This window comes from Eschscholzia californica, unplaced genomic scaffold, assembly GCF_041429995.1.
Source record: "Eschscholzia californica isolate CP2 unplaced genomic scaffold, dmEscCali1.0.p SCAF_5, whole genome shotgun sequence".
Classification (NCBI taxonomy): domain Eukaryota; kingdom Viridiplantae; phylum Streptophyta; class Magnoliopsida; order Ranunculales; family Papaveraceae; genus Eschscholzia; species Eschscholzia californica.
Window position 1 is genome coordinate 42,575,109 of NW_028238472.1, and position 13,779 is coordinate 42,588,887.

At 36.2% G+C, this 13,779-nt stretch overlaps 1 protein-coding gene and 1 pseudogene across 1 annotated transcript; both read right to left on the reverse strand.

The window, feature by feature from the left end:
- Positions 1-2,325: 2,325 nt before the first annotated feature.
- On the reverse strand, positions 2,326-4,197 carry LOC147539370 (pectinesterase-like). Its single transcript, XM_086643114.1, has 4 exons — positions 3,891-4,197; positions 3,548-3,781; positions 3,188-3,505; positions 2,326-3,023 (listed from the first exon to the last, which is right to left on the reverse strand). Exons 1-4 carry the CDS (start codon positions 4,195-4,197, stop codon positions 2,326-2,328), a joined length of 1,557 nt encoding a protein of 518 aa, XP_086499240.1.
- A 1,233-nt stretch (positions 4,198-5,430) lies between these two features.
- LOC147539371 (putative pectinesterase/pectinesterase inhibitor 32 pseudogene) lies at positions 5,431-6,619 on the reverse strand (annotated as a pseudogene).
- Between the last annotated feature and the right edge of the window lie 7,160 nt (positions 6,620-13,779).

Genomic DNA, 13,779 nt, shown 5'->3' on the forward strand with positions numbered 1-13,779 from the left:
ATCATGTTTCAATACCCATGACGGGCTTTGTACAATATATTTTTAGTTTTATCCGGTCCGAATCCATCGGAGAAGTCTTTTGTTCTCAGACATACGCCACTCGGAACGTCTGAAACTAATGTACCCACTATCCATATATAGGTGCTCGGGCCTGTTTCCCACCATACTTGGAGTATTAATCGAAATAGGTTGTACGTGATGGGTTCTTGTTAGGGATGGGAGTCGGTGTGGGTAGGGCCGGTCGGGTTCATAACATTTATTAGGTCGGGTAGGTCGGTCTTTGAAACTCCCTGTCCATTTGGGTTCTCGGGCTTAATCGGGCGGGCTATTTAAAAAATCCTAGTATCCAAAGCCCGTCCATGTCCGTCAAACCTTCCGGGTTTCTCGGATATAGGGAGGTCGGGTATCGTACTTTCACTAAAATTTTGAAATATCTCAGTATCTCGGACACCATTATATGTATATATAGTTAAAATATTAAAAAAAATGTGTACGTTTAATCTGTTTTATACATTAATTCGCAGGGTCACCACTATCTTTTGTCACCTTGGTCAACCGTGACATTCACGATCCACCATAGTACCTATATGTAGTAATGTATAATTATGTGTTATATATATATGTTATACATGCATACATAAATATATACAAGCAAACACACATACAAAGTACATAGGTATTATCGTATAAATAGATGACATTATTAATCGGGTATGTCTAGTAAATATTAACGGGGGGGGGGGGGGGGGGGGGGGGGGTAGAACTTCAAAACCCGAATACGACCCGTTTATTTCATTGGGCCGATCGGACTAAACCCGCCTTCGGATTTTGAGTACCCGTGGGCGACTCGAGTTCCCGTGACGGGTATCGGGTTTTTAGATTTTTTTTTCCCAACCCTAGTTCTTGTCATGGATATGATTAACTCTTACATATGCAGGAGAAGGAGGATTTTTATGCTTCTAAATTTTTCAGACACATCAAATACCAAACTAAGCATGAATGTTAATCATATGATAACTATAAAAGGAGAATTAAAAATTATACTTTTTTTTTTGTTGAAAATTATACTTGCCTGAGCAAAGTGAAAAATATATCTGTCCAATTGATAAACAAGAAAAATTTAAATTAGATAGAGTTGGCCAACTATATCGATTACATTGTACTTACATCGATACACAAGATTCTCAATCCAGACAGCTAGGCCGACAGGGACCTCCTTGAATCTGTCAATTAAAAATTTAAATTAGATATAATCACATTGGATTCAGAAGTCCGTTGCACTTAATGAGCTTGATAACACTGGATACAAAGGCACATGGCAACAAAAATTTTGGGATCCGAGGCTAAAGTGATAATGGACTACTAGAATGATTTCCCAACTGGAAACTTTCCCTTTTATGATTCTTTTGCGATATCAATCGTTAACTAAAAATTGTAGCCAACTTAACATCAATTCATGTCTTGATCCAGTCGATGGTATTATGATTTCCTTCTTCTCGCATTATCCGATCACTATGAGCCTATGAACCAATCAACTTGCATGAGAGTAGGAAATTGCAATGAGTAAGAAATTTCATAAATTTTAGAGAGGTATAGACAATTTCTTAAGTCGGTTGACGAAGATGATGATTAAGTTATGGTTATGGTGATAAAAAATATGCTGAGAATACTAGGAAACAAAAATTTGATACTAATATTGATATAATTGGAAGTAAAAGGAAAAAAAGTAACTTTGATTTGGACGAATAGTAATCATTGAACTGGCTACTGCCGCCGGTTAAATGGAAGCAAAATAAGATCGAACTATACTCGTTAGAATTTCCTAGCTCTCATAATAGATTATGAATTGGAGTGAGTTATTAGACTCCTCACCTTTAATTATAGTGTTGAGGATGTTATATGAAATTGAAACATGTCAAAAAGATAAACATTAAAGGAAATAAACATTGAATAAAATTATTTAAATATAAGATGATTTGGTTTTCTCTCTATTGTTTTCTTCTCTTTGGATATTGTTTCCCTATTATTTTGTGTTTTAACCCTCATTCTTTTTATCTTTTACACATTTTGACATATCTTAAAGTCATCATATCAGATGAAATGAATATATTTTTCAACAAAAAAAAAAAGATGAAATGAATATATCAAAAGATGGAATAAGTACATAACTTCAAGTCCTCTATATGTAATTATAGTGAAGGAATTGATGTTTATACATAATTCTATCTATTTGAGAGATCTATACTTTCAGACCATGTATAATTTAGTGAATTTCATATAAGGTCTTGAACTTATGACTAAAAGTCTGACACAAGTTTTTTTCGTTTAAGGCGTTAATCCTGCTGTATATGTTACTCCTGTCGACGGCAACCAGTAATTCCCATCTAGAAATGAGGCAACAGTGAAATAGCTCGCCTCAGTCGAGTTCTGAATTTGATGGTAACCGGGCCACGAAACTCGGGTTTTCAAATCAGCCCCAGGTCCATAATTCAAATACTCACCATAATATAATGTGTCTAATGCAAAATTCCCCTTCCATGGAAGCCACCCTTGAGGCCTTATCATATCACTAATATATGATTTAAAGAATACAGTTCTTGAGTATTGACCCCATGGTCGTCCTAGATATGTTTCTGTCCAGTTTTGCGACGCAAGAAGGTCCGAATCAGCCGATATATTCGAGAACTGGATAGAAAAACCTGTAGTTTGATTTTTATTACTACGCCCGTGTGCTGTTATTGTGTTTTTCTGTTCTGGTAAGCCTTTTTTCGCAAGAATTTCACATTTTTGAAAGACAGCAGCACTATTACCGAATATAAAATCTATGGTACCGCTAATGTGACATTCTCTATAGAACTGACGAAGTGAATGTGCGTATAGTGTGTCTTGGTACCCATGTATACCACATCGATAAAATACAGATAAATCTGAATTTGAACGGAGTGCAACTGCTTGATGCTTCTCCGGTCCTGCCGTATTCTCAAATGTTATATCTTTCGCTATGAATCCTCCACCCACAACAACTGTACCAAAAGAAAAATATATAGCCCACAAAATTAGCTCAATATATTGATATATAAGTACAACACGCCCCACCGTTTGTGCAGTACAATAGAAAATACACGATGGTGCCACTACCGTATAAATAATTTTTACCAACGGACAAAGTAGTAAATTAGATACTTACCGAACGTAGCACTCCTATATGTGGTCCAACCATCCACGAAGCTTCGGTTACCAGAAATTATCGTAGAGTTCATGCCATCTCCAATGATCATCAAATTCCATTTTTTTCTGTTGATCTCAACATTTTCTTTATATACACCACTCTTCACACGAATAACGTACCTCTGCTTACTATTATCCGGAGCAGATAATACTGCCTCCGTCACCGTCTTATGAGTTCCGGAGCCGTCTGCTGCCACCACCGCATTTGCTGGGGTCTCATCTATGGAACTCTGCAAGAGTCTCCGGTCGATTCTCTTTATCCAAGGTGGATATTTACCTATATCATTGTGGCCACTCGTGAGTTTCCGTCGACCCCTACCACGGAGTAGGGAAGGCTTGAGTGATGATGATGAAGGAGTTGGATGGTGGGGACAAAGCATGCCAAGAACATTTTGGAGAAGAGACTTGAGTTGCTTGAGAGTTGTAAGCGTTTCCTTTATGGATTTAATTCTTGTGGCTCGGAGACCTTCAAGACAGGTTTCTTGATTTCCAATTGTAGCACTCAACCATGCTTTTAGGTCAGAATCTTTGTTGCCTGTGCTTAAATGTGAACCTAGATAACAAAAGAACACGCACACCTAATAAGCCCAAAAAATGTCACCTGCAAAGAACGTGTGAGAATAGTCTTACATGAACAAAAAAAGTCACAATTTAGTACGTACCATTGGCATCATTAGTGACGAATTTTGCAACCCAACTCAATTCATCAGCCGTTAAAGCGAGAAGCTCGGTACAATCCTTTACAGCATTTGCTAAACGAAAGTCTTGAGATTTATTAACATGACCAGAAACGAGCGAAGATACATATCTTATTTGATTAGTAGAAGACTTAATGGAGGATAGAAACTTTTCGGAAGTTGAGGCATTAGAATGTTTAGAAGAATAACATGAAATATCCTTAGCATCAACTGAGAAATAAAACAATAAGGTTAGGAGAAGAATGAATATTGATGAAAGGAAAGAAGCCATAAGAAGAGTTGTAAGAAGTGAGAGAATTAGTATATTACATATATAGAGGGAGATAAAACGGGTCAATGTTTATTTTCATATTTAATATTCATAATTATGTTTATGAGAATTAGAGACATATACATATTAAACTAGTCCAATATAACTTCTTTTCTAATATGGATTAATGACAGTACATTTATTTCTCGTGTTGACCTAGATCGGTTTCACTTTACTTCAATAATATTACTTAACGAGAATATATTACTGAATGAACCGATAGTACAGAGTTTATTTCATGAGACCGATACTTGTGGTACGAAGTACCATGAGGATTGTGTTTTGGTGACCATTTTTCTAGAAGAAAATGCTTAGCTAAAAATTAGATTTCTATGCGTTCGGTTGTTTGTTTCGTTTTTTTTTCTCGTTCTCTATTTTTTTTTATCCAGTTCTTCCTTCATGCTTATTTCTCTAATCCTCTTCAAATATCTTTCTCATTCACAACTAATGGACAGTGACATATCCGAGAATCTGGGGGTCCGAGGCGAAATTTTAATCGTGGACCCTCCATACTATAATTGAGAAATTAAAAAAATCTCAACACAACAACAAGAGATATTACATCTAATGAGATTGAAATCATATAAAGTAACGATTTTAGCACAAATTACAATATGAGAAATGTAATTTTAACTATCTAATAACACAATATAACATATATATATATATATATATATATAATATTATAGATATTCGTTGGTAGATTATATAGGTTAGTCAGAGATAGAAACAAACTACACACATGACACAAAACATATTAACACATTAACACATGACAAATAATACATTAACACATTAACACATGACACATTACAATTAGAGCAGTTGATGTCATATATTAAAAATATTTTATGTCCATTAGAGTTATCAGACTAACTCGGGCGGATTAGATTTTGGCTTTTAACCCTTATTTATCTTTTACGCATTTTGAGTCTTTTGACATATACTAAAGTCATCGTATCAAATGAAACGAATATATTTTTCAACAGAAAAATAAAAAAAAGATGAAATGAATATATCAAAGGATGGAATAAGTACACAACTTCAAGTCCTCTATATTTAATTATAATGAAGGAATTGATGTTTATACTTAATTCTATCTATTTGAGAGATCTATACTTCAAACCATGTATAAGTTAGTGAATTTCATATAAGGTCTTAAACATATGACTACCTGTCAACAAGAATTCTCATTTAAGGCGCTATTCCTGTTGTATTTGTTACTCTTGTTGACGGAAACCAGTAATTCCAATCTAGAAATGAGGCAACAGTGAAATAACTCGCCTCGAGATGGTAACCAGGCCACGAAACTCGTGTTTTCAAATCAGCCCCAATTCCGTGATTCAAATACTCCCCATAGTATAATATGTCTAGTGAAAAATTCCCCTTGAAGCCACCCTTGGTTGGGGTCCCTCCTTATATAAAAAGGATTCCTAGTTAGAATAGGATTTCCCTTATTCCTTATTTAGGGAGAAATAGAAGTTTCTATTTCTAGCCTAAAAATGAATCCTATTTCTAATAGAATACCTCCTTATTTATCATTATAAATAGGGAATGAAAGGGAAGAAATTATTCATACTTTCAGGTTAGAGAGTATCCTCCCAGTTGGGAGAGTTAGTAGAGAATCCTCTCAGATATATCTTCTCAGGTTAGAGAGAGATAAGAGAGATGAAACTTCCAGAACAAAGAGAAACCAGAGAAAGAGAGATTTCTGAAGTGGTTCTTTCAAGAGAGATTGAAAGAGCAGAATATTGGTTTGAAGAAAAGAAGATTATTAATCTTGTGAAGCAATTTAGTTTGTGGTTATCTTCTTCAACCTTTAGTAATCTAGGATTTGTTCAAATCCTAAGGAGTAAGAGATTTTTATTTCTTTGTTTCTTTGTTCAGTTTATCCACCATAGTTTTGGTGAAGAGTTGTGTAACCCATTATTTAATCATAGTGGAAGATTTCTGGACTAGGTCCCGTGGTTTTTTACCTTCTATCTTGGAGGGGTTTTTTGCCACGTTAAATAATCTTTGTGTCTCTGCTTTTACATTCACGTCGTTTATATTCATATTCCGGAACAAGTTAATTAGGTTATTTTTCCTAACACACTTGAGGTCTTATCATATCACTAATATATGATTTAATGAATACAGTTCTTGAGTAATAACCCCATGGCCGTCCTAGATATGTTTCTGTTCAGGTATATCACTAATATACCGACGCAAGAAGGTCCCAATCAGCTGATATATTCGAGAACTAGATAGAAAAACCTGTGGTTTGATTTCTATCACTTCGCCCGTGTTTTGTTATAGTGTTTTTCTGTTCCGGTAAACCTTTTTTTGCAAGAATTTCACATTTTTGAAAGATAGCAGCACTATTACCGAATATAAAATCTATAGTATATATATAATATTATGTAGTGTGTGTATATATATATAATATTATAGGTATTCGTTGGTAGAATTAGTTAGGTGATTAGAGAGAGAAACAAGCTACACACACGCCACATAACACATTAACACATGACACATAACACATGACACATAACACATTAACACAAGACAAATACACATTAATACATGACACATTACAATTAGGTCAATTGATGTCAAATATTAAAAATATTTTTAGGATTGACTCAAGTTAAAGAATGTTGGAGTGTAAGAGTCTTGGAGAGAATAAAGAGAGAGGATGTACAACAATACCTATTGCATTAAAAAGAGAGAAAACAAAAGTTAGAGAGAGAAAGTAATACTACAAAGGTACTATATACTCCCTTCTTGTTACTCAGTATTTTTTTTAGTTATAACTATTAACCAACAGATAATATTTGGGGTTTGGATAAAGTGGGGCCCAGAGCCACCGCACCGAACGCACCCCTTTAGCCACGCCCTAATGGAGATTAGTAGTTAGGTGTTGTTTGTTTTTTTATTTACGCCTAAATCTGAATTTGTTGAATCTGAATTCGTTGACCTGAATCTAAATTCGCTGAATTTAGACGCTTGTTTTTTAAATCTGAATTCGCTGAATTTAGACGTTTGTTTTTTAAATCTGAATTATGAAGTCTGGAAAACTAAGATTTAATTTATACCCCCTGATTAATAAAAAAATATCATTTTTTTAATCTCTTGGCCAAATAAAGAAAAAAACCTAATAACCTAAGGTTACATCCTCTTTTTACTTTAAAACAAAAAAAATTCAAAAGTTTGCATCTCCTTCTCCCTCACCTGATCACTCTCTATCTCTAACCCAAAGCTTTGTCGGATCTAGGGGTGTGCAAAAATAGACCGAACCAATCAAACCAAACCGATCCAAATCGGTCCATTCGGTTTTCAAACCAAACCAAACAACAAGTGGTTTGGTACGGTTGAAGATTTTCAAAAACCAACTGGTTTGGTTCGGTAAGTGGATGTAATTTTTAGGAACCATTAAAACCAAACCGAACCACTCAAGTTCAATTAATATATATATAATTATATACTTACACAATTTTTTCTAAATATATCTATTATATCTCTGTAATTTCATACAAATACATATCTTTCATCAAGTTCTTGCCAGAAACACGAACAACTACTACCCATACAAAACAACAACACTATTACAATATAATGTAACTAACTAGTATTAGGTTAAAACAATTCATGTACAATTAATGTTACCGGCTCCTACAATATTTCGATCAGTGGCCAGAACATGTCTTTAATGTTTCAAATATTTTTCGTCGTATTATGTTAGTTTGATTTTTCACCAAAATTTTAAGGAGTGATGTCTTGATTTTATACGTCAATGTATGAAGAAAGTAACTCGATTCGTCGATTTTTATGGAGAACAAATTGTTTTATGGATGGTTTGGTATCCAGTTGTATCCGAACCGCTTATGATGGTTTGGTTAGTAACCGAACCAAACCATGAGCGGTTCGGTAACGGTTTGAAAAATCACTAACCAAACCATGAGTGGTTTGGTAACGGATGACATCAAAATACCGGATACCGAACCAACGAACACCCCTAGTCGGATCTCTCTCATTCTAGCCGAAAGCTTCGTCGGATCTATCTTTCTCTAGCCAGAAGCCTTGAAGGATCTCTCTACCTCTAACCTAAAGCCTCCCCGGATCTCTCTCTATTTCTATATATGAAGGTCTTGACCAAAATGGCTGATGACCTTCGCCAGATCTCTCTCTTTATATCTCTTTGTCTCTCTCTAACTTAAGGTCTTGAACAAAAAGGGTGATGCCCCTCGTCAGATCTAGCGAGGGTTTGACAAGATCACCCTCGCCAGATCCGGCGAGGGTTTACAGATCTCTTGGCTCCTGCGATGATGTGGTGTGGGCGGCGGTTGTGATGGATGTAGTGTGTGTTGTGGTGGTGGTAGTTGTAGGTGAGCGTCGGTGCTCTGTGATGTATGGTGGTGGTGTTGTTATCGGTGCCCTGCGGTGGTGGTTGTGTTGGTGCTCTGAGGTGGTGCTTTGGCCTTTGATGGTGGTGTTGTGTTGGTTATGGTGGTTTTGTCGGTGGTGCTTTTGGTGGTGTGGAGACAATTTTTTCTATAATATAGGGGCAAAAATGTCATTTGCTAGATTTCAGATGTTGGCCCCATATTCCAAATTAGTTTTGAAGTCTGAAATATATGGGTTTTTTCCAGCCAATTCAGACTTTAGGACAATTCAACCAAATTTTCAAAAATTGTTAAATTAAAAAACAAACATCTGAAATTTGAATTGAGTTTCAATTTAGATTTCAGATCTGCAGATAAAAAACAAACAGCACCTTAGTTGAATATTAGATGTATTATTTTTTATATTTTATTTTTTTGGATTACGTTTTTCAAAGAAATTGTGGCGGTGACTTTGGACTTGAAAATAATGAGATTCCAGCGAAATGGTCGTTTAATAAAGGTCAATGGTTTGGGGAGATAAAGGAATTTTCCGTTGTACACACTTTCGAGTAGAAAAAACGTTAAGAAAGTTTTTATTTCCTTCAAACATCACCTACCTTTAATGTCTTTTTTATGTTTCCATCTTTATCTTCCCCTCCGACCTCCACCACCGACGACCTCCATCATCAACTCCAACGACCTCTATCATCAACTCTAGTGAACTCCACCACCAACTCTAGTCGTCTCTTCTTCTTCTCTCTCCCTCTTGTTCCCTTTTTTCCATTTCTCTTCTCTCTCTCTCTCGTACGTTCTCTTTTTCCCTCTGTTTCTTCTTCCAGGCGAGGTTGGTGCTACCAGATCCAGACGACCTTCATCTGGAATCTAGACGAATGGTTTCGACGAAAGGGCTCTCCCCTTTCCCCGAACTTAGAGAGAGAGATAAAACAGGGGGAGTGATGAAGAGGGACAGAGAGAAAGAGAAAGAAGAGAGAGCGAGAGAAATTGGTAGAGTGAGAAAGAGAAGAAAGACAAAAGAGGGAGAAAATGACAGTGGTCTCCGAAAGTCACCAGCTGGCGACCCTTTGCCGACGACCTTAGAAAGGGTGTGTTTGGCTCATTTTTTTAATTTTCCACCCTTTGAGTATTCCTAAAACTTTTTTGTTACCCCAAAACATCTTGGAGATTTATTTGTTGAAACTTACAAAAAGACAAACCTACTAGGAATAAACTAGTTATGATATGACCAGAAAAAGAATATATTTGATAAAACCAACATCTTTTCCATTGCAAACCAAACAACATAAACAGGAAAAAAATTTCTTAAAAATCATTTTTCTCTCATAAAAAATTTCTCAAAAAAACTCTTACTCCATTATTTTGGCCACGAGGAAACAAAAATGATTTTCGGTGTGCACAGACTTTTTTTAAAATTGATCCACTTTAGTTGACCAATTTATTTTTTTATTTTTTATAAAAAATCAACTTCAAGGCCTTAAAAATACCAAGTTTTCAAGAGTTTTTAAAAGAAACTGTGATAATAAAAAATATTAAATCTTTTTAGGTATAAATTGGTTAAATTTTTCTTCTTAAGTTTTCTTTGATATTCAACTCTCTACTATTAAGAAGTTGGTTTATTTTTATTCTTCTGCTAGTGTAACTAGAGAATAATTTCTGAAACTTTTTTCACATTTTTTCTGATTTATTCTTGTCTTTATATAGATACTTCCCAAGTCTATCATAATCGAATTAGCATTCCTTAAAAGACTCAAATCAGAATTTATCTAATATCTCAGATAAGGTTTAATTAATCATTTTTCTATTTGGATTTCCTAGATGAGGATAGAAATTGATCCTTGATGCAACATGCAAAGGGTTTAAGTTGCCGGAGAGAACGATTGTGCTCCATTTGTGGGCAATTATTCAAAGTAAGTCTTGGCTTGGCATGATTTAAACCAGGTATTTCTGGAGGATGGAACTTTTAGAAGTGGAGGTGATTCATCATCAACAGATTCATCAGATTCAGATTTAGAAGATATACAACCAGAAATAAACCAGAATGAACAGGATTTTGGTGACCAGCAAACTGAAATTGATCAACCAGATATAGATTTTGGGGAAGACACATAAATTGACCGAATGGAGGAAGACATAGGTGGCCAGACGGAAGTTGATCAAATGGATGAAGATTTAGGGGTCAATCAGGAATTGATCAAATGGATGAAGATTTAGGGGGGTCAATCAGGAATTGATCAAATGGAGAAGGATTTAGGGGGTCAAACAGGAATTGATCAAGCTGAAGAAGAGGTTGTGGAAGAAACATGTAGAAGCCAAATAGAGGAAGACGTAGGGGGCCAAACACGATATGACCATCACTGGTCTAACTTTGATTAGGATCAGTTTATGTCTACTGATGTTAATACATGGAGATCAATACTAAAACAAATGGTCGGGGGAGAAGAGGTCATGGCAGAAGAAACTGAAGAAGGGGATAATGATCGTCCTACTGAAGAAGAGGAGGAAAATGACCTATGTGGGAATGTTGATACTAAAGAAGGTTATGAGAATATGAGTTTATCAGAGGGTGATGATGGAAATGATGAATACGATGAGAGATTTAATGAGTATCAGATTTTGTTGAAGGAACTCAGAATATGTACATGTCAGAGGAGGCAGGGGTCGAAAGAGAGGTTGAGGAGCATCTGGTGAAAGGCATGATGTGACCAATCATTCATGAGGCGAGATCATTCATGAGGGCATATGCCATCTCTTGTCGTTTCACATTCAAACATGCGAAGAATGAGAGTAGGAGGTTGAAATACAAGTATAAGGATGCGAGTTGTGAGTGGTATGTTTACATTCATCAGATGAGTGATGGAAACATGTATAGGGTTGGGTAGAGTAATTTTGTGCATACTTGTGCTGCAAATGCCAAAGATAAAAACCCAATGGCCAATTCTCAGTGGATAGCACAGGGTTTGTTAGAGGAATTTATACGAAACCAACACATGAAGGTGTTGGATTATGGTGTCTCCTAGTGTTCTAAGCAGAATCTCAGACATTAGTTCCGTTCTAATGTCTAACACTAGTATTCTCAGGATCTCATGCATAAGCTAATAATTAACTAAGAGTTTAGAGATTACCTTAATCACTAAATTTTCCCTCGAACCTTTCCAATCGAATGCGAAGACCAAGAGCCCCAAGTGTTGCTCCTCTACTCAAGAACCCCGAATGATCAATTTGATCTCCCACCTTGTTGCTAGCTAGAACTCCAATGGTGGTTTGATATGAAGAACAACTTCTTTTTTATGACTAGTTAAATAGCTTGGGAATAATCTCTCTTTCTTTCTCTACTTGATGTTGTAGAGGTTGAAAGCTTCTTGAGAAATTCCACACCTTATTCAAGTCCCAAAGAGACCTCTTATATAGAACCCTAAGTTAGAGCCGAACCTAATTAGGTTTCCTAAAAGTCCCTTTTGAATAAGATTAAGGAAATAGTAAAAAATAGGAAGTAGTTTCTATTTTCTCTTTTCCCTTGCTTTGGCCGACCATATGAGGCCCATATTGGGCATATCTGTCTGAACCCTATAGCGGTACACGACCAAGCATGGTCGTCCCCTTTTGGGCCCCAAATCACCTCTTTTGGTTCCTGGTCCAAGCACCCTTCTTTTGGGTCTTTTGTGTTATCTTTGCCTAAACTTCTTTTAGGCCTATGAGACATGTTTATGAGTCTTACCCAACATCACATGTCTCATCCCACTAGTTATTTCATTCGATCAAATAGACATTCTTTGTTGTAACCTGATGTAGGATCCAGTCGAAGTTAGCCGCGAATTACTTAGTAATTCGATGATCATAGGTGGTTTATAGCTAAACACTACGACCCCTAAATCGTCCGGACTTGATAATCTTCTTCATCAATTGTCCTATCCGAAAAATTATTCGCATTGCTTCTTTGGTCGAAGGGCATCTTCTTCAGAAGGTTGATGCTATAATGAAATAGGTGAGGACAAATCATGGGGTTAATGTTACATACAAAGTTGTCTGGAATTTTGAGGAAGGCTATCATCTCGCACCAGAAATAGCAAGACATATACTTTTATCTAACCCAAGTAGCATTGCAACTGTATCGAGGATGACAACAGTGGCAAATTCACACGTATGTGTGTCTGTTTCAAATCTAGTATTGATGGGTTCTTGAATGGGTGTTGACAAGTATCAGGTCTTGATGGTTGCTTTATAAAAGAGTAAATATCTTGGTGTATGCTTGTCTATCATGTCTCTTGATGCTTGTAATGAGTTTTTTTCAATAGCCATATACATCTGTAGAATGAGTGTAAGGAAACCTGGACTAGGTTCCTTGAGACTGTTGGAAGTCATCTACAGAGACACCCTCAGCCTCTTACACTTATTTCAGACCGACAAAAAGGTTTAGTTGATGCAGTAGATACTGTGTTTGGTGCTAGTAGGCATAGGTACTGTTTCAGACATATGTACAAAAATTTCAAGAGAGTCCACCCTGGTGTGCACCTAGAAGAGTTGGCTTGGAATAAGCCAAATCATATACCAGAAGTGGGTTTGATAGATGGATGTTTGTACTGGAAAGTACCAGTTTAGTTGCAAAACAATGGGTTGTGAGGGAAGACCCGAGTACATGGACAAGATCTCATTTTGATACAGCTGCTAAGTGTGAGTATATCACGAACAATTTCTCTCAGAGCTTCAACAGTTAAATATTAAAGATGAGAAACAAACCTTTGTGTAAGATGATTGAAATGTACTGGATGATGGTCATGTCATCTATTTATAACCGTAAGATGAAGGCTAGGGGATGGAAACAAGGTGGCTTACTACCAAAAGTGGAGAAGGAGTTGACAAAAAGGAAGGAGAGCATTCGGTTATACATTGTATCACCATCCGACTCAAATCTTTGGAATGTTTCTATTGCTAATGGAGCTAGGTGGCAAGTAGATCTGAGCTTGAAGACTTGCACTTATTGTGCATGACAGATCTCTGGTTTGCCATGTGTGCCTGCACTAGTTGTTGTAGTGCATAGACGAGAAGATCTGACCAAGTAAGGTTCATTTTCCTTATTAGTCCCCTTACTTCTGTTTAGATTTTGAACAAAATTTGAACTTATACTATGTTTTCTTGTGTTCATATATAGGTATTGCAGTGCTTT

Excerpts from the sequence above, each read along its gene's own strand:
- LOC147539370 (XM_086643114.1), bottom strand. The coding sequence starts at position 4,197 with ATGGCTTCTTTCCTTTCATCAATATTCATTCTTCTCCTAACCTTATTG. Across the intron at positions 3,506-3,547 it reads CAAGCCTTCCCTACTCCGTG|GTAAATATCCACCTTGGATA; the intron begins GTAGGGGTCGAC and ends ACAATGATATAG. Across the intron at positions 3,024-3,187 it reads ATATAGGAGTGCTACGTTCG|TTGTTGTGGGTGGAGGATTC; the intron begins GTAAGTATCTAA and ends CTTTTGGTACAG.